The 25,530-nt window shown below is 46.2% G+C and overlaps 7 protein-coding genes across 7 annotated transcripts; 4 read left to right on the forward strand and 3 right to left on the reverse strand.

Annotated features, from left to right (window-relative positions):
- Positions 1–90: 90 nt before the first annotated feature.
- BDCG_02661 (cytochrome c oxidase assembly protein subunit 11) lies at positions 91–1,356 on the reverse strand. The gene is made up of 4 exons (XM_045418210.1): positions 978–1,356; positions 826–895; positions 306–744; positions 91–228 (listed from the first exon to the last, which is right to left on the reverse strand). The coding sequence occupies exons 1-4, from the start codon at positions 1,157–1,159 to the stop codon at positions 167–169; spliced, it is 753 nt and encodes a 250-aa protein (XP_045274841.1). The 5' UTR covers positions 1,160–1,356; the 3' UTR covers positions 91–166.
- A 144-nt stretch (positions 1,357–1,500) lies between these two features.
- Positions 1,501–4,863, reverse strand: BDCG_02662 (uncharacterized protein). The gene is made up of 5 exons (XM_045418211.1): positions 4,181–4,863; positions 3,604–4,101; positions 3,355–3,466; positions 2,006–3,193; positions 1,501–1,925 (listed from the first exon to the last, which is right to left on the reverse strand). Exons 2-5 carry the CDS (start codon positions 3,660–3,662, stop codon positions 1,800–1,802), a joined length of 1,485 nt encoding a protein of 494 aa, XP_045274842.1. The 5' UTR covers positions 3,663–4,101; positions 4,181–4,863; the 3' UTR covers positions 1,501–1,799.
- A 128-nt stretch (positions 4,864–4,991) lies between these two features.
- Positions 4,992–8,113, forward strand: BDCG_02663 (HLH transcription factor). The gene is made up of 2 exons (XM_045418212.1): positions 4,992–5,755; positions 5,866–8,113. Exons 1-2 carry the CDS (start codon positions 5,671–5,673, stop codon positions 7,296–7,298), a joined length of 1,518 nt encoding a protein of 505 aa, XP_045274843.1. The 5' UTR covers positions 4,992–5,670; the 3' UTR covers positions 7,299–8,113.
- A 2,801-nt stretch (positions 8,114–10,914) lies between these two features.
- On the forward strand, positions 10,915–12,025 carry BDCG_02665 (uncharacterized protein; the record flags this gene model as incomplete). The annotated part of the gene is made up of 5 exons (XM_045418213.1): positions 10,915–11,183; positions 11,311–11,395; positions 11,457–11,621; positions 11,693–11,797; positions 11,879–12,025. 5 exons carry the CDS (start codon positions 10,915–10,917, stop codon positions 12,023–12,025), a joined length of 771 nt encoding a protein of 256 aa, XP_045274844.1.
- A 1,077-nt stretch (positions 12,026–13,102) lies between these two features.
- BDCG_02666 (Zn cluster transcription factor Rds2) lies at positions 13,103–15,441 on the forward strand (the record flags this gene model as incomplete). The annotated part of the gene is made up of 7 exons (XM_045418214.1): positions 13,103–13,316; positions 13,463–13,485; positions 13,667–13,684; positions 13,807–14,104; positions 14,181–15,013; positions 15,123–15,319; positions 15,390–15,441. The coding sequence occupies 7 exons, from the start codon at positions 13,103–13,105 to the stop codon at positions 15,439–15,441; spliced, it is 1,635 nt and encodes a 544-aa protein (XP_045274845.1).
- Positions 15,442–16,070: 629 nt separating this feature from the next.
- Positions 16,071–20,102, forward strand: BDCG_02667 (uncharacterized protein; the record flags this gene model as incomplete). The annotated part of the gene is made up of 19 exons (XM_045418215.1): positions 16,071–16,116; positions 16,212–16,454; positions 16,569–16,634; positions 16,701–16,760; positions 16,822–16,970; positions 17,033–17,291; positions 17,354–17,427; positions 17,489–17,576; positions 17,635–17,686; positions 17,745–17,780; positions 17,841–18,063; positions 18,120–18,247; positions 18,303–18,448; positions 18,505–18,685; positions 18,754–18,848; positions 18,907–19,067; positions 19,125–19,259; positions 19,319–19,603; positions 19,686–20,102. 19 exons carry the CDS (start codon positions 16,071–16,073, stop codon positions 20,100–20,102), a joined length of 2,844 nt encoding a protein of 947 aa, XP_045274846.1.
- Positions 20,103–20,251: 149 nt separating this feature from the next.
- Positions 20,252–25,472, reverse strand: BDCG_02668 (WD repeat protein). Its single transcript, XM_045418216.1, has 4 exons — positions 24,424–25,472; positions 24,087–24,358; positions 23,183–24,022; positions 20,252–23,110 (listed from the first exon to the last, which is right to left on the reverse strand). Exons 1-4 carry the CDS (start codon positions 25,009–25,011, stop codon positions 21,508–21,510), a joined length of 3,303 nt encoding a protein of 1,100 aa, XP_045274847.1. The 5' UTR covers positions 25,012–25,472; the 3' UTR covers positions 20,252–21,507.
- Positions 25,473–25,530: the final 58 nt, after the last annotated feature.

Here is a 25,530-nt window from a genome sequence, read left to right on the forward strand (position 1 = left end):
GGGGGGTCTGCGGAGTCATCTGGTCTACGACTCCCCAACCGGAAGAGCATTGAGATGCAATTTCCAAAAAAAAAAAAAAAAAAAAAAAAAAAAAAAAAAAAAATCCCATGCTCCATAGAAATCCTATAAGAGTGGACCGTTCGCTTGCATAATTAGAGTGCGAAGACTAGGCGGGAATAGCCATTCCTGGGATCGGCTTCAGAACCCCATCAGAATCATATCGAGCCTCTGTAGTAAAAACGTCATATCAGCAACTGATTCTGAAACCCATCCGGGACATCCAACTCCAAAAACTGCCAACTTACTGAAAAACGTATATGACAGCGTAATAGTATCAATATTCCTCATAGCCGGATCCGTGTGAAAATCAGGATCGATGAAGAAAAACACGGGCATATCCACCGATTCACCCGCACTCAATCTCTGTTCCTCGAAGCAGAAGCACTGGATCTTGCTGAAGTACGGTGACACCTTCGCCGGAGTAACGCTGTAAGTAGCAACGCCAATGATATCGTCAGGTCCCTCGTTTGTTGCCGTGTAAAACGCCAGTGCCGTTTCGCCGGGGAGGACTCTAACTTCCCGCTGCTGGGGTGTGAATTTCCAAGGCAAAACGTCGGATACGGATCCGTTGAAGGTAATTCGTAATCTGCGGGATGAGGTTACGGGTTTGAGGCGGGAGGCGGGGTTTTCTTCGGTGCGGTGGGTTTGGACGGGTTGGCCGTTCCAGCCGGTCTGTTGGCATATCTATTTTATCGTTCGACTCCCCGTTAGCCACGTTTTGTACACGTCGTACGGAAGATTTCAAAAACAATAAAAGCTAAGTACCATTTTGTACATGGGAACCGATCCATATGAAAGAGCAACAGTTCCAATAATTAAGCTGATAGCATAGTACCTAGAATAAAAAATCAGCATTGGCATATGATATAAATCAAACTGTGACAAAGAAGCCGGCGGGGAAAAGAACTATCACTCACAGGGCAGATTGATTACTTCCATAAGACAGCTTATTCTGTATTGTGGGTGTGCGTACTTGCTGCTGTCGTGCAGCGGGCGTGGAAAATGCATGACGCTGTTGTCTACCGATAAAAGACGAAATCGAGAATGGCTGCGGCCCTAGAAGTCTTCGACTCCATAATGGAACTATCCGCGGCACCATAGTAACAACTCAATCTCTCGACAATTTGTAAGAATTGGTTTGTTTTATTTAATCCATGAGAGTGGTTTTCAAAGTTGCGGTAGAATCGCCGAGAGATGAACTTCCAAGGTATCTTGCTCATCACGTGATGGGTCGGTTAGCGGAGCTAGCGGAGCGGAGCGGACTGGCGGTACCTGCAGCTTGAGCTTCTAACGCGGAAATGGCTTTCGAATTCTTACATATATTTTCCCGGTTTAGAATTAATTGAAGATACACCAGATGGATTTTCTCTTCGAAAGGCGATTCCAAAGAGAAAACCAAGTGCGCACCATTACAAAGTATAGGCAAAATCACCATACATAGTGGAGTAGCACTTTTCGATCATTAAAAGCCAAAGACAATTTCAAAAAACAGTGTCACTTGTCATTTCTTCTCTCTTCAGGTCAATTCATGAATTACGACTATGCTTTAGGGTAAAATAGCACATTCCCACCCACACAAGCAGAAAGACACAGGAGGAGAGCGCATCTTGTTGGGTACAAAAACAAAGGCAACACCCCATTATTCTTGCTGATAGATTATTATATATTATAATAGTGGTGTAAATTATATACATAGAAGAGAGCTCGCGAGTAAACCTCCAGGGCTCTCAGAGAGAGCGCTAATGTTTGAAAACCTGACCCAAAACCCTTCCCAAGACACCTCTGATCATTTCTGGTCGTTCCTGGATGCAAGTTAAGACGATTGCGGTGCTGACGGAGAATGCGGCTTGCTCCCTCCATTGATACTATTTTTTTTAGACGGGGAGAGGAAAGCAATTAGCATAAAAATGCACGTCGAAAGAAGGAGAGTTAATTTAAATCATACCTTCTCATCATATCTTCGCGGCAACAACGTCGCCGCCGCCCTCGGCGCCACGAAAAGGGCAACCTCCAGACGCTTCTTCGCATTCTCAACCAAAATGCTCCAACCACACATCATACATCCAGCAGCAACACAAAGCCCGGAGTCCCACATCATAGGTGTAACGTGTTTGCGGCTAAATAACCGTGGTCCCAATCTCGTTCGCGTCAGGCAAACGGAATAGTAGAAAATACTGATAAAGAAACTTAGGAAAGCAGAGGAGCGAATGCCGTTTTTAACTGCGTTGATGAATACAGTTACGGACCGTGATCGCCAGCGCAGGGCAAGCTGGATGGGTAGGTATGTGGCGCAGGCGAAGCGGAAAGCTTTGGCAAATCTCCATATGGCATGTTTCTCGCAACTGGGGCCGCAGCCCATGTGGACAAGCTCGCAGGGGAAAGGGATTGTTTTCTCTGGATCTCCCCATTCTCGAGGTAGATTATAGTCAGCGCACATAGATTGTAGTGGTGGTTCATTCTCTGATGGTTTTCCATATTCCCATTCGCCCCTTCTGGCTGAGCGAAGTGCTTCGATCAGACGGTTGTCGACTTGCGCGGCTTCTCCGATCCACCTACGGTAGGAGGCAGGTAATCTCTCTGGTAGATAGAACCACGCCCACATAACTATGGCTGAGCTTATAGCAAAGACACCAGCGTCTGTTAACTGAGGGGTGATGGACTCCGCATATGTCCATTTACTTCGTGCCTCTCGGTGATTTCGCCAACGATCCCATGCCATGCATGCAACAGCGTCTGTTGCTCTGATGAGCGCGAAAAGACTTAAGTCGAGTGTTTTCCCGGCTAGACCAGGAGGGCCTGGGACTTTCTGTCGTTTGCTCCGTTTTGCCTTCGGAGCTATGTCATTAATTGCAGCCTCTTCCTCCGAAGTCGAGGTGGCCTCAGTTCGAGGGGTTTCATTTCTAGAGTTAAGAATGGGGAAGCAAAGCCACGCAGATAAAAGGGCAGCAAGAAAACGAATCGTGCGCAATGAGCTCTGTGCTAAGGCTGGTCGAACTTTGACTTTTCCTTTACCCCAAGCTCCCTTGAAGAGCGGCCCAAGGATGGCTGGAAGTAGAGTTGAGCCTCCGACAAGCAATGCGCAAAACGCAGGGAATCTGTTCCAGTGAAACGATCCACTTAAAACTTTAAAGAGCTGTCCAAGGGTGTCGCCAAACGTCAGTACTTTTATATTTTCTTTTAATTCTTCTTTTCTTTTCTTTTCTTTTCTTTTCATAGGGCCCAATTGTAGCTCGTCTTAGTAGACACGTAGATTCAATAAATCTATGCAAGGGATTTTAAGGAATCTAGACGCACGCGGTTGAATTTATCTTCGCTACTCAAATCTTTTCTGCGAAGTACTTTGAGGAAAGTGATCAGTTTAGGTCCTGTGACCGTAAGATAACCTAGAACGTGCGCGCGAAGTATTCTGTGTTCAAATCCAAATTCAGACTGTCAGTTATCAAGAACGGGCATACCGCATGCGGCGATTCGCGCACAGTAAAATATTCCCCAGCTACGACAAAACCAGGAGTGATCACAGAAGGTGGTGAGAACTCTACATACGGCTTGAGTATCTTCGCATTAAGTTTCAGGGGTTGAACATGGAGAAACTTTGCCTCCATGTTCACCACTGACGCAAGGAAATATATCACCCCTTTTTATAAAGATGCGGGGAAGGATCGGAGATTTTCAGAGAAGAGAAAATGCTAAGGAAACTATGCATGCAAAACGAAGATATTTAGCTCCTGACGATCCCCAACTTCCGTCGGAAAGAGAGGAGGGGAGTCGCGATAGTGATGTGTTTATGGTGAGGGGTCTCGCTGGGTACTAGCCCACGCGGCCACGCCAGTTGATATAAGCGAAGATAGTAGTGTCTCTCCCCCTTCTCCAGCTGCCGGTAGGGTCGGGATCAGCGAGCAGGCGAAACTTTGTTTGCGCGCGAAAACAGGAGAGAGGAATAACAATAGGGATAATAGCGATTACTGGAGCGCGAAAACGTCATTGATAGGGATAGGGTTGTTTGAAGAAATGAGAACTGCGCTAATGTGCGATGGAGAGGCTCTGTTTCAGACAGCCTGCATCGTTTTATTTATTATTAACTCTTCAAGCTGATGCGGTGCGGACAAGGTGCGCGTTTTACCTGGGCCTGAATCCGATTTGCAGAGCACCGTGTGTGAATTCAACCTCGGTCCCTGCAGCGCAGCGAGATCTTAGCGGGTGAAAAGTCCCGGTACGGCAGCCTATAACGATATTTGAGTCAAATGGATTTTTTCCCGGAGTGGTGGACCGTGTGGATGGAGTCAACGGGGCAATTGGGAGCTGTAAAAGAGCACTAAATACGGAGGAATTACGCGAAGTGGATTTAGTCAAATAATAAGGTGTGGATGAAACGGAGCCGTTGACGCCGCAATCTCCCTAATTTTGTGCTGGACAGGTAGCAGCAAACCGGAATTGCTCCTCTCGACAGGTATGGTATCAGATGGCCCGGCGATCGCTTTTATCTGTTTGACGCTGCATCGACCGCGGCGTGTTTCTTCCTGCGGAGAGCTGTCGGGGAATTTATCCAGGATGATGTCGCGGGTGAGAAGCTTGATTTCCCGATCCGGACTAGACGCAGCTGACTAAGGGCACGTATGAACGCCAAGGGACGCTCGGACCCTACCCTGGCAGCTTAGTCTTATTTAGGAATAGCGTGTAATGTACTTCGGACAGCAGTTGCTACTCCGTACAATTGCGGGAATTACTGCCGAAAAGAATTACAGCGATCGTCACGCGAGGGGTTGGCAGGTGTGGCAGCCTTGTAAAAAGCTGTGGGGTTTGGGCGTAATAATGTACTGGGCCCGGTACGGTATTATTCACGGACAAGCTCGGGGGAAGCTTAGTCATCCAAAGTCAGTCGTCGCAGTTCGGAGCATGTGACAGTGTTGTCTGCGCCGAAACCATTTGGGGGCAAAAACAAAAAAATAAAATATATCAATACATAATAATCATAATAGCAAGAATCGCACAATTAACAGGATTAACCGGAACAACAAACCATCTCGACTCCAAGTTTTGATGCTGGTTCACTGGTTGCGGTGGCCCCGCCTAGGCTAAGACATCCTTATCCTACTTCCCGCTTTGCTATCAGACTACTAACAGACAAACAATCCTGCTGGCCTTTTTCTTTCCCCAGACTTGCGCCACTTCTCCCTCCGTTTATAAATCCCGACCTTCTCCAGGTTTTCCAGAATTTCCACCGCAAAAGTAACTCCATCATCTCACTTCTTGCTCCTCCTCATTCTATCTAAGCTTCGGGACTCTCCGACGGAACTTGTCTATCTCTCTATCTGTCTGTCTGTCTGTCTGTCTGTCTCTCGCGTTATATCTCTCTATATCTCCCCCCTCTCTCCCTCTCCCTTTAGAACAGCGCCGTTTCCCTTCCTATAAAACTCCCCCCTCCCCGCCAAATCCCCGGATCCTATACCACACCCATATTTTCACGGCCCGGCCAACAACGCATGTTACACCCGTTCCGTTAATGAGTTTGACGCGCGCTTCACACATATAAATCAACTTTGCTTTTTCGATTGCCCAGGTTCGAGAGGAGCGTTTTTATATACAAATCGCTGGCTCGATCCGTTGTCCAAGATGGAAACGAGTGCGCCAGAACCTATCCACCATCAACATGATCACCACCTGAGGCGAGCTTCCCCGCCTCCAGGCCCTTTTGGATGTACGTGCAAATATAAAATATAAAATATGTCCTTTTATCCTTGTCCATTTCCTCCAATCCAATATAAGTAAAAAAGGAAAAGAAAAGAACAATCATAATAACATCAACAGATCCTGCATTCAATGTCGATTCGCCGTATGACGGGCCACCCGCGCCGCCACCTGGACCCTCTCTCCTAGATGATACGGAATCTAGTATGCTTAACAATTTCTTCATGTCAATGGATCATTTGGACAATAACGATTTCTGGTTCTCCTTCGGTCAAGATAAGCCGGGCGGAAACTTTGGGTTTGAATGGCCCGATGAGCTCCCTCCTACCTTTGAAGGTTCAACAACGTCTCTGGGACCAGTTCCATCCTTCGCGAACGGCATACATCAAGAGGGAATTACTGTGGGAAAGACACCATCGTCGCATAGTTCGGACGTCTTAGCTGCCGCTTCCATGCTTTATCATAAAAACAACCTTATTTCGCATGATTACGCCCCTGACCACATGTTCACTACGGAAAACAACAATTATCTTAATGGCGTTCACGGCTATAACAATTCTCATAGTAACAATAGCTCGAGGACAAAATCCTCCTTCCTACCTCCACGTTTCGTTGAAGCACTGCCACCTGGGTCTTTACCTAAGGACATTGCTGTGCTTGGTAAAGGATTCCATACCACCAAAATGTATTTCGACGTCGAGCACCATCTCGGGCCTGAACAACAACAGCGAATCAGCACGCTCCGATGGGGCTCAGATTCCAGATTTTCAGATCGACGTTACCGTGCTCCCGTAGACGAACCTAACGAAGAAGATCGTACCAAAGATCTACTACAAAACCTGGATTGCCTGGAGTCTCAAAGTAGCGCAACCAACACACGCGCTTCAAGTCCTGTTCGAAGATCATTTGATCCTGCGATGCCAGAATGGGCTTCCCTAGGCACATCCGCACCAAGCCCAAGCACAAATAACGGCGTTAAATCATCGTCAGCGTCGATACCCACGCAAAACGATCCAACGCAAGCTGAAGACGGCTCAAGACCCAAGAAGCGCCGAAAGAGCAGGAACAGAATGAAGGACGATGACATGGATATCGACCCACCAAATAATAACAATAAAATCAACAGCACGAATAACAGCACAAACAACAAAGAGCCAAACGGCCGCCAATCCTCATCAAGATCCAGACGCTTCTCTTCCACCGGCACAGATTCAACAACGACAACAACAACTCGAAAACCCAAGACAGGACAAGGCGGCAAACCACGCGAAAACCTCACGGAAGAGCAGAAACGAACCAACCACATCCTTTCCGAGCAGAAGCGGCGAAACCTCATCAAGCAAGGCTTCGATGACCTATGCGCTCTCGTACCGGAACTACACGGTGGCGGCTTCAGCAAGAGCACCATGCTCGTGCAGGCTGCGGAGTGGTTAGAGGATCTATTGCGTGGTAATGAGAGGTTGCAGAATCAGCTGGATGAGTTGAAGAAGAAGCATGTGACTGGTACGAATACAAGTACTACTACTATGGCGACGGATATGACCACGGGGTAAAAATCTACGTTTTTCTTTTTCATTTATTTTTTATTCCCCCTGGTTTTCCTTTTTTGTCATTCCTCCCCGAACATTTTTATAATTCTCATATATATAAATTTTCACTCTGTCTTTATTTTCTATATATATATGCATATATATATCCTGATCATACCATACCACGCCATACCTCTGTTTTTTGATATTTTGCTTTTTCAAAGCTATCATGCTTTCTTTTCTGCATCTAATTTATATACCACATTTCGCGCCTATTACGCTACTGCAATTATTGAATGAAGAGATGGGAGGGAGGAATGAATCATCACAACCACCACAAACAAACACAGTTGGTTCTATCCCAAATGAAGGGGGAAGAAAAAGAGAAAAAGAAATAAAGAGAGAAAGCCCACGGACGAAGCCTCGCGCATCTTTCGTTTTCATGTATATAATTAATAAAAACATAAAAACATAAAACAACGATTCATAAAACAGTGTCAAACAACTCTCTTCTCTAGCTCTATCTCTATCTCTTTCCTTTGCGAAGCTACAACAACAATAACAAGGATAAATAAAAGCGTTACCTACCAGCCCGTTCCAGTCTGCTTCGTTCCGATTTACTCCTTTCTTTTTCTTTTGGTAACTACATACAGCTCAATTACACTTATATCTTGATTTTCGCTTTTTTTGTCTCATGCATTCCTCATTCCTCATTTTCTAACTCTGGCAGGACGGACGGGGAGTGGTGGTTTCAGGTCCCGAGGGGGGGGGGAGCACAGGCGGGAGGGAGGCAAGGGAAACAAGCGACGATTGATCCGAGAGGGTCTATTTTAACTTCTTGATTTGGTTGCTAGCGCTGCCCTGATCTGTTCCTTTCGTCATGTATACGGACCATTGAATGGTTCATGTACTTTAGATTCCGTCTCAAGGCTTTTTGTTTTGGCCTTGGAGAGTAGATATTTTACTTCATTTCTGGCTTTTCCCTTTCCCTTTTCCGTTTTTTTTACTTTATTTTTGTCCCATGTAACCTGGAGCTCCCGCTTGCTTCCCTAACTCGTTTCTCCACACACCTGGCACTTGTATTTTTTTTTTTTTTTTTTTTAAAAAAAAAGGTTTGATTTAGCTCTGCCAGCCACGTCCTTACACACAGGGTGAGAGGCGCTCTGGCCAACTAGAATCTCACGTCAACACATACACATCAGTGCACTGGAATATAGATTACCTCTGGAGGTGCTCCGTGCGTAGCTACGGGGTATACCTAATAACATGGCTGGCTGGCGTGTTTGGATATACGACGCTGCTGCGTACATGTCACCATTTGGAAGTTGCTTGAATGGCTAGAATAGAGTGAGAATAAGGTCATGAAAAGGTAGAGCCGGCTGGGTGACGCAAGGAGTTGAGTTAGGGTGAGAATATACTCATAGTGAGAATGACAATAATAATGATCATGGTTTTGAGTCTATAAAAACTGACTGGTGACTTTGGACAAGGATCTGCGGATGTGTGGCGAAGCTGTAAGGGGGGCAGGAGTATGGGGTAGCCAGCTAGTTGACTTGCCAGTGGAGATGGTTCGATACCCCTCGTTCTGATTCCGGAGTTGGTTTTTTTTCGGAGAAGGACCCCATCCGGCTTCCTCCACCGCGCTCGCGTCTGAGATGGGAAAGTTGGAGGGAGTTAGCCTATTAGAGTGATTGCATGTAAGCACCGTTATTGTATCTAAGTTATTAGTACCGGGTGAGCATGGGCTGGCCTGTACGTTCTTGTTTCTTTGATACCATCATCAAATTATCTGGCAGGCGCCATCGGATGAGTTTTAGCTCGTATATGCGAGCAATTTGGTAGGGGAGAGAATGATCAGATTGCTGCTCCGAAGCTAAGCAAGAAGAGGCGGGGAAGGGGGAGAGTACGGCTGGGATATGCTCAGCTTCAACCTGCTCTCTGCTACTTGTGAGTCTGGACGTTGACTGGGGTTTTTTTTTTGCCGAATTTATTAGGGTGTGGGCGGGCGGGCTTCCACTATGGTGACGTTCAAAGGCTGGATGAAATATCAAACAACCCTGGCTAGGGCAAGAGATCTGATCATGTCATGATCACGTTCGCCTCGGAGGCATCTTAAAGAAACTGGATGCGAATACCCTGAAGATGGCAAAACCACAAATAAGGGGCAGTCATATCCAAGTTCAAGGAGTAATTGATAAATCATAGTAAGCAAAGACTGGGGAGTTTGCGGGAAAATTATTTGTAGGTTGGATATGCAATATAGCTTGGCAAAACCGGTACGTTGCCGTTGTGATCAGGGGTTTGCGGAGAATTATGTGGAGAGACGGACTGTGATGGGCATCGTAGATTCGTAGCAGGGAGAACCCACACCCGAAATTCTCCTTTCCCAGTCCCGAGTACGGCGACGAATTAAACGAGGGACTTGGTAATGTGCTGGGGAAAGAAATGAAGGGTTATGGTGATCCTTGGAAAAGATCCGCAAACTTTGCTTTGCAAAGCCATTCAAGGGGCGGCCGTAGCACAAAGGGTGATTTTCTTCCAAGTTTTCCTCATTTCCATTCCGCAAAATCCCGCTAGCGAGAGTCTGTTTCAGCAGAAGAGATCCTGAGCCTTTTAGTAAGTGCGGGTGATCCCTCTTCGTTTTCGTATTTGACTCTCTCTCTCTTTTCTCAAAATCAGCCACCAAAAAGTCTGGGGGATCACATGCCAAAGGCAAAGAAGACAGCTTCCCCTTGGACGTTGGGCTAAAATGGCTGGACCTGGTTGCCATCTGCCCGAAGCCAAGCCGGCTTTATTTTTAGGTGGAAATTTAGATTGACTCGTCATTTCAAATGGAGAGCTCTGTTTTATGACCCGTAAACTGCAGGTAGTCTTCAGCTTCGCGGGGCTTAACGTCGAGTGCGCCTGTGAACCCTGCAGCTCCTTCGAGATTGCGTTCCAATAGACACAAACCCTTATGATGAATAAAGGCACAATATGCATCCCTAATTTGAAGGATAAAACCTCAAGAACAAGGCGTGTTGCTGAAGGGTTGCTAGGATTCTAATCATTCACGCATGCAACACGCAGCCGAAAAACCGTGGTTCCTGGCATACGAGAAAGCCACGCTTGTTAGTGAGAAGACCAAAAGAGCTGAACCATGCGGTTCCTCGTACAGATTCACATGGGTCGCGATATTATAAAATATTTGCCATACTAAAAACAAAAATGAGACAGTAGTGGGATGAGTTCATGGTCGTAATGTGCATCCGAATCGACGAGTGAACGGGACATCTAGATCACGGACCCTCCTAAGCTAGGTCCATGTCTGATGCTAAGGCTTTAGGCCCGGCAAATCGTGATAGTCTCGATTTTGTGGATATTCGCTCGTTCTTCCCGCTCTCTCGAAGATGTTCATGTTGGGCAAGGTGGACTCTGAAATGATAGTGGAGTGGAGGTTGCGGCTGGGTTCCGTATCACGTGAAGATAAGGTAACCAAATTCTTGGCGTGTTGTGCTTGGGAGCGTGACTTGGAATCCAAACAAAGCCAGTTCATCTATACAAGGAGACCTGGAGAATATCTATCGATATGGGCGATTAGTTTTGTGGGTTGATCCGATATTTATCCTGAATTGCCTGCCCACTTCGGACCGCAGCGATCATGCCTCCAAAGCGCAAACAGCGCTCTGATGATGCCGACGAGCGGCAAGATGAAGGAGAGCACGACAGCAAGAGTTTCGCGATGTTGAAACCCAGGACCCGTCATATCTCGGAACGCACGATTAAAACAAAATGGACTACTTTACCTGATTCTGTCCAGGAGAAAATTAAAGAACTTTTCCGATCGATTGAGCGGCCGGTCGTTGTGAGACATCGTGACGAAAGGAAGCGAATTGAAGCCCAATCCGCAGTACTCGCCGTCAGAAAAAAGTATGTACAGGGTACACCTTTGTATCAACCCTTGAATTTGCAAATTTTCGGATTTTTTTATCAGGGAGGAAATTGGTTTCGCACCATAATAGCACCTTGCTAATAGCACATTTGGCGCGAACAACAGTTTAGGAAGACGGTTACCTCGAATGCCATTCCCACCGGGAACTCAGGATGCCGATTTCGACTACGAAGCTGCATTGGATGACAATGTTAGTATTCTCGAATCTCAATTTGATGTGAACATAAGCTAGAACTGAGAATGCTGTGTAGCGCGCTTTGGAGCTTCAATTGGCCACGGCCGCTAATTCCGCGGATTTATTAAGAGCAGAGATCAAACGAGAAGAAGCTCAGCTTGCAAGAGAGAGAGCACAGCTTGAGGAGCTGGAAAAGAATGCGAGAACAGCACAAGTGGAAAGAAAGCGACAGACAAGAAATGTACATTACGCTATTTCCTGCATTATTAGTGAAGGTTCCCTTTCACAAAAGGCGCTGACTTGTCATGTTAGGCTCATCCAGTCATTCGGCGTCTGGAACGCTCGGGAGAGCGAAGCGATGGGAGTACAGACTTTACATTCACTGGACCGAAAGATAACACCAGTATGCTGTGCGAGGTATGGGACAAAATGCCCTTACGTCGAATATTCTTTTTGTCCCCTTCGATTTTGTCCAACTGATTTACAAAATCGAAACAGATCGATCCCGATTCGGAACTATACCCTTTGATTAAACAGCTTCGTAGCCACCTCGAATCGATGCAAAATAATGCTACACAGGTTGCTGGCCTCAGAGAAGCCATCATTCGTTCCCAATCGTGCTTAAATCTTCTGCCCCTAGGGTGATTTTCGAATGTGGTCCCCAGAGACGTCAAGGAAATCTTTTCAAAGCTCCACCTTGGAGAATCAACGGCCTGCCGGAGGATTCTTGGCTTGTTACTTGATTTTGCCAGGAAAATACAAACTATCTGCTCGCCCATTCTGGATTTAACCGCTCCGGGAGGTAAAAATTTCTCCAAAAATGCGGATATTGTATGGATCGGTCCTACCATATATATCTATACGAGCATCTATTGATTTAGATTTAGCGCGCGTAGTCACCGCATATGTGGAACATGACTCTGGAAGCATGTCACTTGAAAGAATGGCCATACTGTTAACGCTGCATGTGGCCTTGATTTTAGGGGTACGGAATTGGCTTGCAACTTTTCCTCCACTATTCTGTATTTTGAGTGTACTCTGTCTGCACTGAGCGGAGAAGAAATAAATACAACAGCAATATCTCAAGTGTTTGTCGCCATATTATATGTTAATCCCACTAGCCTATGGCATTTTGTAGAATATCATATTTTTATCAGTTCGGGAGCAACAACAGGAGGGAGGAGGGTGGTATGTGGCCATCATATATCCTTGTATGGCGGAGCCACCATTCCCAAACTCCGCAAGCGGGCAAATAGTGGTTCCCTCGGCAGTGTTTAAAGATTCTGTCCCAATTTTCACGGGAAACGGGTGCGCCGAACACTGGAGATCCAGGGCCCATCTCGGCCCATTTATTTAGCCACTCACCAAAGCCAGTGTCGCTCCTGGAGGCGGGGACAAGCTTAGTGCGATTCCTCTCTCTTCTTGTTCTATCCTCGGACTCTAGAAGGCCTGTTTTGCTGCACGGAAGACCCATCCTTCAATCCAACCAACCCATCAACCCCGGTACTACCCGCTGCAAGGCTTCAAACAAGGCGACCCATCCGGCACCAAACCAGCGATCAAGGATCTCTGGGCGGAAAGCGACTGTGCATCGGCAAACGCTCATCGCGCTGCAGTGCTACTGATTAAATACTACGCAGTGTAATCAGCCAGAGCGCCCACTGAAACCGGCTACCAGGATTTTTTAAACGCCCATCCGGGCTTCAGAACAACAAGCCGTTGATGACCAAGAACGGGGAAAAGCAACCTGCAAAAGACGAAGGGGACAAACCGAGTAATGGAGACGGTTTGGAGACATCAACGCCGTCGAATTCAACAACAGAGCGCGATGCGCAAACCAAAGAGATGAGCACAAAGAACAACCAAAGCCCCCCTAAGGGTGCAGATGGGACGCCTGCAAGTTCCAGCCCAAAGAAGCGTCGCAAAGTTAATCACGGTGGGTTGAGCGTTTTTTCTATTTCTTGCATGCCGGACATGGCGTTGCGCATCTGTATCATGGTTTCCCCCCCCCCTTCATCTACGGTTGGGAGATAGGTAGTTCCGGATAGAATAATAACTGCTAACCTTTTGTTACACCTGCAGCTTGTGTCTATTGCCGACGATCGGTGAGCACCGCAGCCCCCTCTTTTTCTTTTTCTTTTGATCTGGATGCTCCAGCCAGAAGCCAGTTTGTTCACAATCTGCGCATAACCGCATAGACATGGAGCCCCAGGGGCCTTTATGGAATACAAAGGAATTGGCTTGGCTGACAATAAAGAAATATCATTATTTATTGACGTTGGACAGCATATGACTTGCGATTCGGTACGACTTTGCATAATTTCTGAACCCTTCTGCTCCATCACTGATTCCTCAACCTCGTTTTTATTTCCCCTGATGGAACGTGGCTAATGCCTGCCTTTGTTGGACCCTTAAAAAATAAATAGGACCGACCATGTACTCGCTGTATAAAACGCAACATTGGCCATCTCTGCCACGACGAACCGAGAGAAAACGTCAAGCGGGCGAAAAGCGAACAAGCGACTTCTGCGCCGGACGAAGAGGTTGCGCCAAACAATGATTTCGCAGGAGCTCAAAATATGCCACGGAAGATCGAGCCGCATGAGATAAATCAAGTGCTCCACAATTCCAGTCTTCCCAATCTATCGACGTCCATTGATCATTCTCGACCTCCTCAGCCTCAGCGTATTTCCGCACACCCAGTCGATGTTAATCCGCAACAGCGTGAGTAATTGATATAGGGCCTTTTGATATACCTCTTCGTGTTTATTCTTATATGCTGGATATTGATTGTGATCAGTTATGAGCTACAACGATTGGCGATTCGGTACACAAAACCAATTCCAAGACATGCACACATTTCATCCATCATATATGTTCAACCATCCCGAAGTTACGAACGAATATAATCTGCTTAACGATTTCCTGAGCACGAGTTTGCTTGACGACGCCTCCATGTATCCAGGGGAAGAAATGCCCGGCCTCTATTCGGATTCGTCGTTACTCAATTCTATGTCAACCAATTTAATACCGCACAACAACCAATCACTTCTTCAGCAACAGCATCAGCAACATCAACAACAACAGCACCAGCAACAACAACAGCAGCAGCAGCAATCCATGCTACCTCCATCAATACTTGCCGCTCAGTCCCAAAACGCAAATGTGGGGAACTCGATTCAACGCCCAAGCAGCAATGTTGGAAATGAGAAAGCCAAGGAAACTTATTACATGACGGCGGCTGATCCTTCGGGGACGGACCCACCGGAAGAGAGGATGAACAAGCTTCTGAAAGCCAAGTATGATGCTGGCTTGTTGAAGCCATTCAACTACGTCGGGGGCTACGCGCGGTTGAATTCGTACATGGAGAAACATCTAGAACCCGCATCGCGACAAAAGATCCTTCGCCAACTCGATAAATTCCGCCCTAAGTTCCGGGAACGGATGCAATCGCTTACAGACATGGAGTTGTTGGTGGTTGAGATGTGGTTTGAGCGGAGCTTGATGGAGTATGATCGTGTTTTCGCGAGTATGGCGATACCGGCATGTTGTTGGAGGAGAACCGGCCAGATATTCCGAGGGAATAAGGAGATGGCCCAGCTCATTGATGTTCCTATTGAGTCTTTGCGAGATGTAAGCTTTCCTTCCCCCCTATTTTGTTTTTCATATTTGCCCTATAACCCTTGTCAAAACCGCTACTGTTAGTAGTTACATGCTAAAGCAACCTCTCTGGCACAAATAGGGTAAATTGGCAATCCACGAAATCATTGTCGAAGATCAGCTTGTCAGTTACTGGGAGAAGTTTGGCGCCATTGCATTCGACAGTACCCAAAAAGCGATGCTTACGAGCTGTACGCTGAAAAGCCCCAATTCGAATAGTCGAGCTGAAGGCATCAAATGTTGCTTTTCATTTACGATCCGCCGTGATACACACAACATGTAAGTGCAACTCTTATCTAACTGACGTATTCTCGAGTATTAGAACTTTAAACTAATGGGATACCGCCAGCCCTTCTCTTATCGTTGGAAACTTCCTCCCAATGAAACGAACGGACCGGTGATTGTAGCCGTATCTATACCTTCATTCTGTTATGACCAGCCCAAAAAATTACTTGTGTACATTGTACATGTACATGTACATACCTGCCTTTAATATCCTGTTGTATATGTTATCATCCCCCATTCTCTCATAATGACATTGTTTCAATTATGAGAATGAATTTTTCCTTTCATTTCTTTCTCTTTTTTTTAAATATGGATGGTTTTTTAATGGCGGGTTGCAACTAGACTCTCTGCCTTCTCTCTTCGTTGTGGGCTATATGGTAGCAGCCTATTATCGACAGTCAATATGATTAACATCGATGTCACGGTATCATTATTCGAGGTCAAGTCTATTTCTCTACGTGACGCTTTTTTCTTGTAAAGTAGAGGCAGTTGAACATAAAGGGGAACATTGGAAGCCCGACTCGGGCTATGGCCCAGCAACCTGTGACCCCCTTTTCGGCTTAGCTTGACAGCCTTTTTCAACCTCACTTTGCTTGTCATGGAGGCATCTTCTATGTCCAGCTCTCTGTTACTTAGAGTCTGTTCCAGATATTCCTGAAATACCACGCAAGACCTGATATAATCTCCCCAGGAGAATCAAAGGGGCGAGCAGAGCTCAAAAGTCATAGTCCCATCTTCTATCATCATGCTTCCATGCCAGAGCACCACAGCGAATACCAAATTGATTTTGGGTACGTCTGAAGAAGCTCTCTCTTGCATCCCTCTATCCTATCCTATCACTATGTGAATCGCCTCTTGAATGGCCCTTGCTAATAACCCAAAATAGACTTTGGCACATTTCTCCACAAGATATTCCTAAAACACGTAGAAGATGACGACGAAACCGTCTTTCATAATAAACTCCCTAGCATCAATAGGCACATAAGCCGCATCTTGGAGGTCCCGAGTGTTCCTCTACTAGAGGACCGAGCATTGCTAGATTCGATCGGGACAAAGTTGTGGAATGTGTGTACGCGACTTATAAGGAAGGACGGTGGGAAAGGGGAGCGCCTATTGGTTTTATGTGCTGGTTCGTGCAAAACTACCTCGGGACTTTTGAGTTATCTAATTTGGGTTCCGCAAGTTTGTGACTTTGTATCCGTAGCTTGACCGGCTTTTACTAATAAATGTCGTTCTTGAGCAGCACGGGCATTTTCGTTTTTTATGATTGAATTCGGGGCAGGAAACAGGGAACAAGGGACCGATTCAGGTGAACCTCCACTACCACCATTGCCTTAATTCGAGCCTAATGGGATGATGCTGACTAGGTTTGAAGAACACGAAGATTACATGAGGCTTCTGAAGGTAGCTTTGGCAACCGCACGGGGATGTCTAGGTTAGAAGCGAGATGATGTGCCATTTTCTGGATTCATTACAGAGTCTAACAGGGCCCACAGATGTTGACCAACTGAGTCTGTGTTTGAGCGTACTTGGGAAAGCTGCAGCTCGGGAGGAAGCCTTGTCAAGGCGAAACCAAGATAACGATACTCCTGATGGTAGTATTTGTAAAAGTTCCGCCGAATACTATATTTTGCGCATGGCACTGGTAAGCAAGCTATAACATGGACCGGTTGGAGACACCCAATGGCTAAAGAATATTTACCCCAGTCATGCCGTCAAAACCAGATTGATATTGCGGAGCATATGTTCTCTAAGATCGATATTGCATACATAGGACGTGATCCTACCATGGCAGAACGACTTGCAGAGGCCCTTTATGATATTGGAAAATCCATGTTAAATCGAGGTGAGCACGCTTTAGCTGCCACCTGGTTACAACGGTCTTATGATGCATTACCCCAACATGAGGATGGGCGACTCGGTAGGGATGGAAGAGAACTTCGGCTGGCCGTGCTCCTTGGGCGAGGTAAGTTCCAGCTACATTAGATCTTCCTGTTGGACATGGCTAAACTGTTTTGTTTCCATTAGTTCGGGCAAATATGCTCTTACAACAGGAGGACGGGGAAGCTATAGTTGCAAGTTTACTTGATCTGCTTGAGCAAGTAAGTAACATCTTTGTCTCTTTGTAACAATTCTTCTAGCTTTCTGCTGATGCTAGTTCAGGAGTACGGAAATCGGCTTCCAGTCATCTTCCTGAACTTGGACGTTATTAGCAAAGCCAGCTCCCCTGATAGTCAACGTTATTACGAAAGTATGTGCTGCTATCCTAGGCGAAGATTTTCAGTGGCTTATAGCTTATATTTGTCTAGAGCTCTGCCATGCGGTGCGGACGATTCCAGCTACTGAGTCGAATTTTGAAATGTTAGTTAGTTATATATCACGAGTGATGATTATTAAAACTTGTCTAACGCCAGAAAAGGATAGTTCGATATGCACATCGGCTAAACAAATGGAGGTGAGTTTTTACTTCTGCTTCAATTGCCAGCGTTTCGATTCGTGTTAATGAGTTATAAAGCTCCGAACTAGCAGTAGATGTCCTCCAGCAGCTGCTACTACAGAGATTGCTTCTGCATAACAACATTTCTATCCTGGAAAAATGTTTCGTCACATATGTTTGGATGCAGACTACGTTACCCGAACTTGCAGCTGGCCTAGATTCGGTTTCAGCAACCGTAGATAAACTCATGCAATCATTGCGGAAACCCTTGGGCGAGGAAGCTGCCCAAGCATCTTTAATTGTCAGAGTTTCCTTGCAAATTATACAGACTTCGCACTAACGTTCCATACGGAATAGCTGCAGTGGAAGAAAGCCAATATTGCCTATGAACACAAAGACTACGATATTGCGGAGCAATGGTGCTTGCTAGCCCAGCATAAGATATTTGAAAATGCAGGAGCAGCAAACAAAGCCAAAATATGCAGGTACAGTGTGTCTCCTAAACTTAAGCCTCTGCAAACTCGGGCTCAATCTGAATAGGAAAATGATTCTCTGCGCATTGGGAAAAATGGATGGATCAAAGGCACGCCAGCTGTTCAATGACATGCCGGAAGCCTCAAGGTCTGAGAGTTTGACACAATATCTACTCTATAGGGTTGCATTACTAGACAAGGATTCTGAATTGGGTAGGGCAATATCCATTGTTTTCCTCCATCGGAATTTTCTGACCAATATTATATAGCAAGGGGGTGTCTTGAGACCCTTTCAAAACAAGGCGCGGGGTCCGAAAACTATGTACTGGCATGTCTCGCAGAAACGCGGCAGACGGACGATAAATATCAAGAAGCTATAGCCTTACGAATTCTGCTGGATATGCTTGATAAGAAATCGTTGGATGGGATTCATTTGCCAGCACTTCTCAGGTAAGTGCTTTGAAACCTTGACTGCGTTTTGGCCAAACTTTTATGGACCTTGCTGATGGAAATTCTAGATATACCATCCGCCTTCTTGTTGCAGAAGTGAGCAGCAAGTATCAGCCCGTACGACTAGAAGTCATAGAAAATACTTGTAATGTATTCGAGATCGGTGTGTTTCGATTCCTCAGTGTTTCCAAGAAGTTGATGCCAACCAATTTTCCTTTAAGCTTCCGCGAAGGTGATCGAATATCGCAATCAGACAAACGACAACCCTTTTTCAGTCTCTGAGATGGAGTGGTTTTCTCGAAATAGCTATAACCTAGCCGTGAAGTTTTGTACGAAATGGGATACTAGCCCAGTACTATCCCTAGTAAACACATGTATTAAGGTGAGCCACGGGGGCTTCTTGGGGGTGTTTGGATTCGCTGAACTGACCGGAATCTAGTTCCTCGACATGTATCCGTCGAACTTGAGTCCAAAGCAACTATATGCTGCCACCCTCCGAAGGCTACTCTGCCACTTTTTGGGAGCTTTACTTAGCATGGCTCGGGCACGCACAGAGACTGATACTCAGGCCCAAGTACTCCTATTCCCCATGCGCTTCATGTCGATTGATATTTACTGATGTACGCCTTTCAGGCTGATTACTATCTCGATTCCAGAAATCATATTCAATTTTTCCGAGGCGTCCTGAATTGTGAATCCACCAACTGGGAAGAGACACATCAAAGTGATTTGTTTAAAAAACACAAGACGCTGCTAGCCTTTGACTTCGAAGCTGCTGTCCGTCTGCGGCAATGGGGTAGCTTAGATGAGATCATCGAAGAATCCGAATCATTCTCAGACGACATATTATATGGCACATTTTCAGAAGCTCTGCTCTGCTCAGACGCGCCTCTTAAGAATACTACGCGAGCCTTGCAGGTAAATTGAATCAACCATCCAAGTGATTCTCCATTCCTTTCGTTTCATTTATATTGACTGGTGGCTTACGCTCAATATTAAGCAAATAACCACTCACATAGTCCGTCGCGGCGAAGTCCGCGACACTAGCAAACTCTCCCGCTGGATAAGGTGCCTGTTTCAGTTGGCCTTGGACTCGAACGCCGAGATGGCAGAGGACATACTTGACCAGGCGTACGCGCTAGCCAGGGAGTGCCATTCCCAGCATCAACAGTATCAACAGGGTGAACAGAAGAAGCCTCAAGGGCCCGAGGCTTCCTCGTCATGTTACCCGGAAGAGGAGCTCGAGTGGCTTGCTACGACGGCTTTTAATCGTGCGATAGATTTCTATACGAAGCCAGATGACGTTTCGTGTCGAAGGTGGGCTCAGAAAGCGCTCGATTTGGCGGGCCAGATGCGTGATGGAGGCCTGTTGTATAAGGTGCTCAGGAACAGGTTTGAGGGTCTGAGGTGGGAATGATGGGCGTCATTGTTTACTAAGTTTCGTGCTGAATTACTCTTGTTGTTATAGATGTACGGCTTTTTTCTCCCCTTGTACTCCTGTGATGTATTAGGATTATAATGTAATAATAATACTTGACGCTTTAAAATGTAAAATGTGATATAAATTTAGTATTTCCATTTCTATGCTACCCTTCAAAGTAGTTTAGCCCTGCGGCTGCATGAGGTGGAAGATGGTTTATTGATAGCTTATTTGTTAATTGGGGTATTAGTTGCTCTGTAACATACGGATATAACTAGATATATACAATCATTTAACTGCAAGCCTAAAAGTCTAGCGGAGTCTTTTAGCCGTTTAATTTTATGTAGCCCTGAAGAGATGACCCCAAACAGGGAAACACAACTAGTAGAATCGAAATGCGAATGAGTAGCTATAGACCCGTTGGCAAGAGGAGCGCAGGCCCGACGAAAATGGGCCAGGGGCTGGGAATAAATAAGTAGTGACATGGAGAAAACTGGGATTAAAAATGATAGTGAAAATATTACAGGGGTGGGAAAAGGAAATCCCGACCTCTATCAGTTTATTAGGAATAATAATATTATGGAGGTCCTTCTTCTACGCATTTGAATAAAAATAAAACATATAGCGCTCAACAAAACAGAGCCGCTGCTCGAATTTATGTTTCTATGACCCCAGCTCTGCACAATAGCTAGGAAAGGAATTTAAAAGGCAAAACAAAAAAAGAAGCGCTCGATCCACATCCAACCCATCTAGATCATACCTGTATTTGCCCGCCGTAGTTTCGCAAAAATACTTTCATCCCCCTAGAAAGCTGGCTATTAATAAATATGTATAAGAGGGAATAAAAAAACAAGAAAGATCTTACGAATGTATGTCCGCCGAAAATGAACTTCTAGAGAAGGGGGCAAAAGGGAAAAGGAAAAAAACCGAAGGGGCTATAAGATTGAAAGGACGAAGGAAAAGAGATACGAACGAGGGAAAACTAAGAGGGGAATATGAGAGGAGAAGGAAATAGGAACAAGAAAATGTCGGATGGACTAGACGGGACAAAATTAGAATGTAAATAGAACCGAAAGGCGTGCGAGGATGAAGGGAAGTAGAGGCCTATATTAGATAGGCCGAACAAATCAGGAGAAAAGGGTTTTTAAATTTAAAAACAAGTTTTCAACGTATAATAGAAAGCCAATTTGCGGGCCACGGGAAAAGGGATATCCACAAGAAAAACAGAAAGGTGCAAAATGACCAAGAGTAAAATAAATAAAGCCATTTTGTACGAAGGTTTGAGAGATATTAAAAAAATATGGGAAGAAAGACGAAGGGATGAAAAAGTAAACGAAAGGGAAGAGAAAAGAAAAAGAGACAAAATATTAAACGATGGGGCGAAACAAAACCCTCATCACGTCTATCCTTCCCCATCAGGGTCCAAAGAGTGCGTCCTATATAGGCCTCCGCCATTCATATTACGACTTAAATTTGGAGTGGATGGTATCCGGCGCGCAAGTCTTAGCGATTTGACCGGCATCGGGGTACCGATAGATCTGCTTTGTTTGACATGATTCTGTACGTGCGAATGAGAATTTCCGTTGACCTGGATGCGCTTCGACCGCTCACCTAGTGCTCGCACGGTGAGATCAAGTTCCCTTTCCAGCTCTGTCGCGGCATGTAGGTGATCCGTGGAGCCGTTTAATTTCTTTCTGTACGCTCTCAATGTCCTGCAGACCTGCTCCGTGGACATGTTTAGACTGCCGAATTCGCTAGTATGTGCAGGTGAAGGGGTAGAGGGGTTGTTGATGGTATTGCCATTAGATTTTGTGCGAGAGCGAAGATCATAAGAGGGACGCCGTAGGCTGCTGTTACTTTTTTTTACTGATAGGGTTTTGGAGGGTTGGGGTTTGGGACTTGGCGGGGATGGAGAGCGCCTGCTCTTGTAGTCGGGCATCATGACGCTTGATCGACGAGGTGGGGGAAGTGGAGGAGTGGAGATGGTAGGCGAGTTGTACCCGATCTTGGATATTGATGGGCTAATTGTATATCGGGATGTCTTCTTTCGGACTCGTGGTGGCGATTGCTCTCTGACCGGCGTAGGGCTTGAGGAGTAGCCATCAAGACGTTGATAACCCGCAAGTTCAGTTTTTGAGAGAATTCGACGCAGTGGCGGCTTAACGGCGGTCAGTTCCTTTGCTGGAGTGACGTCTTCTGCGCGAACTGGTGCAATCTGTTGGGTTTCCTGCACAGGTTGTTGTTGCAGGATGGAAAGGTTCCAAATCATAATTATACCATCAAGACCTGTACTAATTAGAGTTTTCTTTCCTTTTGCATTGGTATCCTCTGACTTCGTTTCGAGTAGTACGATATCACTGACACCTTCAGTGTGGCCAAATTCTCGCGTTAAGAGTACGTCCTTTTCGAAGTCATAAACTCGAATTGACTTGTCTGTCGTTGACACTCCAACAAGAAGCGGTGGACTTTGTTCTGGGATCTCGCAGTTTGCCATTAATGAACTGACCACGACCGTGTCATTCGTTTCCGGGTCTGAAGCTTTAAATGAATGGATCTGTCTTCCAGATGGGATATCGAATCTATGGATGTGCCTATCTATAGTGGATAAAATAAGTGTATCCTCTCCATCAGGATAAAGGGCCATTGACACTGGTGAAGCCTTCAGAGTGAGAACTCTCGACAAGCTGAACGCTATCGTAGTATCCCCATCGGTTTCACGGGTCATGCGATCTCGAACTATGACAGTGCGATCGGAAGAACATGACAGTAACCTTTCACCGTCATTCAGCAATAGGAGGCGTCCAACAGCGCCAACATGTTCGTCCATTGTCTGTATCAAGTCGAGGGAGTTGTGGGCGATTTTAAAAAGTTGAACCATCCTATCACGGCCGCAAGTTGCGACCATGATCACTCCAGCATTATTTGCTTGGACGGCAATGTCTGTAACTTCACCGCCATGGGCTCTAACCTCATTGGTGCATTCCCATGGGTCTCCGGTGATTAACCTGGTATATGACGTGAGCAAAACGGAGAATGATACTAAAATTTTGCTTCGCGAAATTGAAATGATAACGCACCTTATTACACCATATTTATCACCAGAAATAAACGTTCTCATATCCGCTGTGGTTCGTAAAATTTTCAACTCATTTTTATCATCATCATTGCCGGGTAATTGCTCCAGATCTACTTTCCTCGTCGCACGACATCTGCCCTGAAGGCTCCAGAAATTGACAGTTCCGCCTGATGACCAGGTGAAAAAGTCTGCTTCGTGCGGGTTGGAGGACTTGAGAAGTCCAATACCAAGTACTGCATCTCGATGTGCTGGCATGGATGTTTCCACTAGGGTCTCGACATTATCCTCGCCTACCCTGTCGAGTGGGCAAACGCGTATTGCGCGAGTGGAATCTACCGTGACCATATGAGTGGAGAATATACCCATCGAGATGATCGCCGGCATTTTCGTCTTTGGAGTAGACGAGAGTCGTTCGTCATAGTCCGGGTATGTTGGTGATTGGGAGATCAATGATTTCAATTCCACAATCGAAGATCTTTGTATTATCCGGCCACGGCCACCAAGCCAAACCATTCCAGACTCATGGTCTACAGCAATGGAGCTAATACCAAAAGCCACGCTTTTGACGAAGTGTAACTTTTGCTGTGTCCTCGTGTCATCAAGAATACAAACCATGCCGCTATCGGAGCAAACAATTGCTTCACTGTCTGAGATGCTTGCAACGCAGGTGAATGTACAGTCACCCAAGGTGCCTAGAAGACAGTTTCTTCCGGCAAGTGCTTTTGGCGAGGAACTCGAGGGAGAAGGCACCGGGGCATCGAGAGTGAATCGCTGCTGTTTGGATGGTGAGTTAGGCCTAGGGTCTGTCAATCGCCAGACCTTAACGTGTCGTATCCCAACACTACAGGGGCCAAATGTTAGTCGGACTGCGCTCAAGGAGAGATATATATCACCTCTCCACGTACGTTATTAAACTATTTCCCATCCAGCATATATCCCTAACGAATGAGGTGCATTTGTTTGTCGAGTGTAGCTTCGCCGCGCCATTCTTCAAGTTCACGCTCCAGATGAACAAAAATCCGTCATTAATATCACCGAGCGTAGCCAAATATTGCGAGGTGGGACTGAATGCGAGGCTACGAATGCCAAACGAGTGATCCATCATTATCGAAAGAGGGATATCAAGTGGAGAGTCCTTGGCGGTTGAGAATATTAAAACCCGAGGGGAATACCCAGTCTACGCTGTGTTAGTGGGGCTTTGATGGGCTTTCTCCGTTGTAGGCAGAGGGAAGTGCAACATGCCTCTCCTACTGCTAAAAACCTGCCATTTGGGCTTATCGAAACACATGTAATGGCTTTTATCCTTTCTCGCGAAGTCCATGTTCGCGAGCTGGTATTCTCACCCCATTCTGAGTTTGGAGAGTTCGCATACGGCGCTCCGTTTATAGTCGACGCTCTACCCGTCGGTTGAAGCGACCTCGTTCGCGTATCTGGCGTAGTGGGAGGTGTCGATGTATTATAGAATGACTGGATAGGATTAACGGGAGATGCGGTAGGCCGTGCGCGAAAGAAACGCTGCGAGATGTTTAGGTCCTCATCTATCTCTGCCAGAATCGTCGCTGAACCTGCACACAGCGCAAATGATTTCGTAGGCTCGTGGAAGGAGAAGCCATTCGGGTTTGAGGTAGTTGTTCCGATCACAGTCTGCAAGGATAATGTCGAGTAATGAGGGGGTCTGTGAGGTGGTCTTGCTGCCGGTTTTAGGATTGGAGACTTCGCTGGCGTGAGCTTTAGAGACGCTCCAAGAACGCTTGGAGGCCTAATTTTTGAACCTAGTATATGATTGTTATTGTTATTGGTATTGGTATTATTTGCGATGGACTGTTCCATGGCTAAGAGCAGGTGGTGGAGCTCGTTGCTGGACGTATCCAAACAATTGCGGCCTTGTTTTCATCGCAGAGTGCGGCGGCATGGGTTTCTTCGAAGCTCTAGAGCTCTAGAGCTTGCCCGCATATGAGATGTTAAATCTCTTGCAGGCAGAGCGATCTTGGTTAACGGAAGCGAGTATGCATGCAAATTGGGACTCCTATACAGATATGAAATAGGGTGTTATCTTCTTTGTTGGGAGTGAACTGACGTATGCGAGCGAGAGTAGCTGGGAAGCCTCGGATTGTTGGGAAGTGAAGATGCCGGCTTTAACGAGCGACTCGAAGAAGATATAGACTCGAACGTAAGTAGCTCTCGAGGGATCGCGTATCCCCTGCGGCGAGAGTGAGACTGCTTGGTGGTGGTGGTATATGTTGTGGGCGTCAACAAACTGAGCTACCCTTGGATGTTCTGCACTATCTCTAGGGACGGCCCGTATTGGTATTACAAGATCCGTTTATCTTACAGGGGTATCTTGGCGTA

The sequence above is a fragment of the Blastomyces dermatitidis genome (assembly GCF_000003525.1).
Source record: "Blastomyces dermatitidis ER-3 genomic scaffold supercont1.3, whole genome shotgun sequence".
Classification (NCBI taxonomy): Eukaryota; Fungi; Ascomycota; class Eurotiomycetes; order Onygenales; family Ajellomycetaceae; genus Blastomyces; species Blastomyces dermatitidis.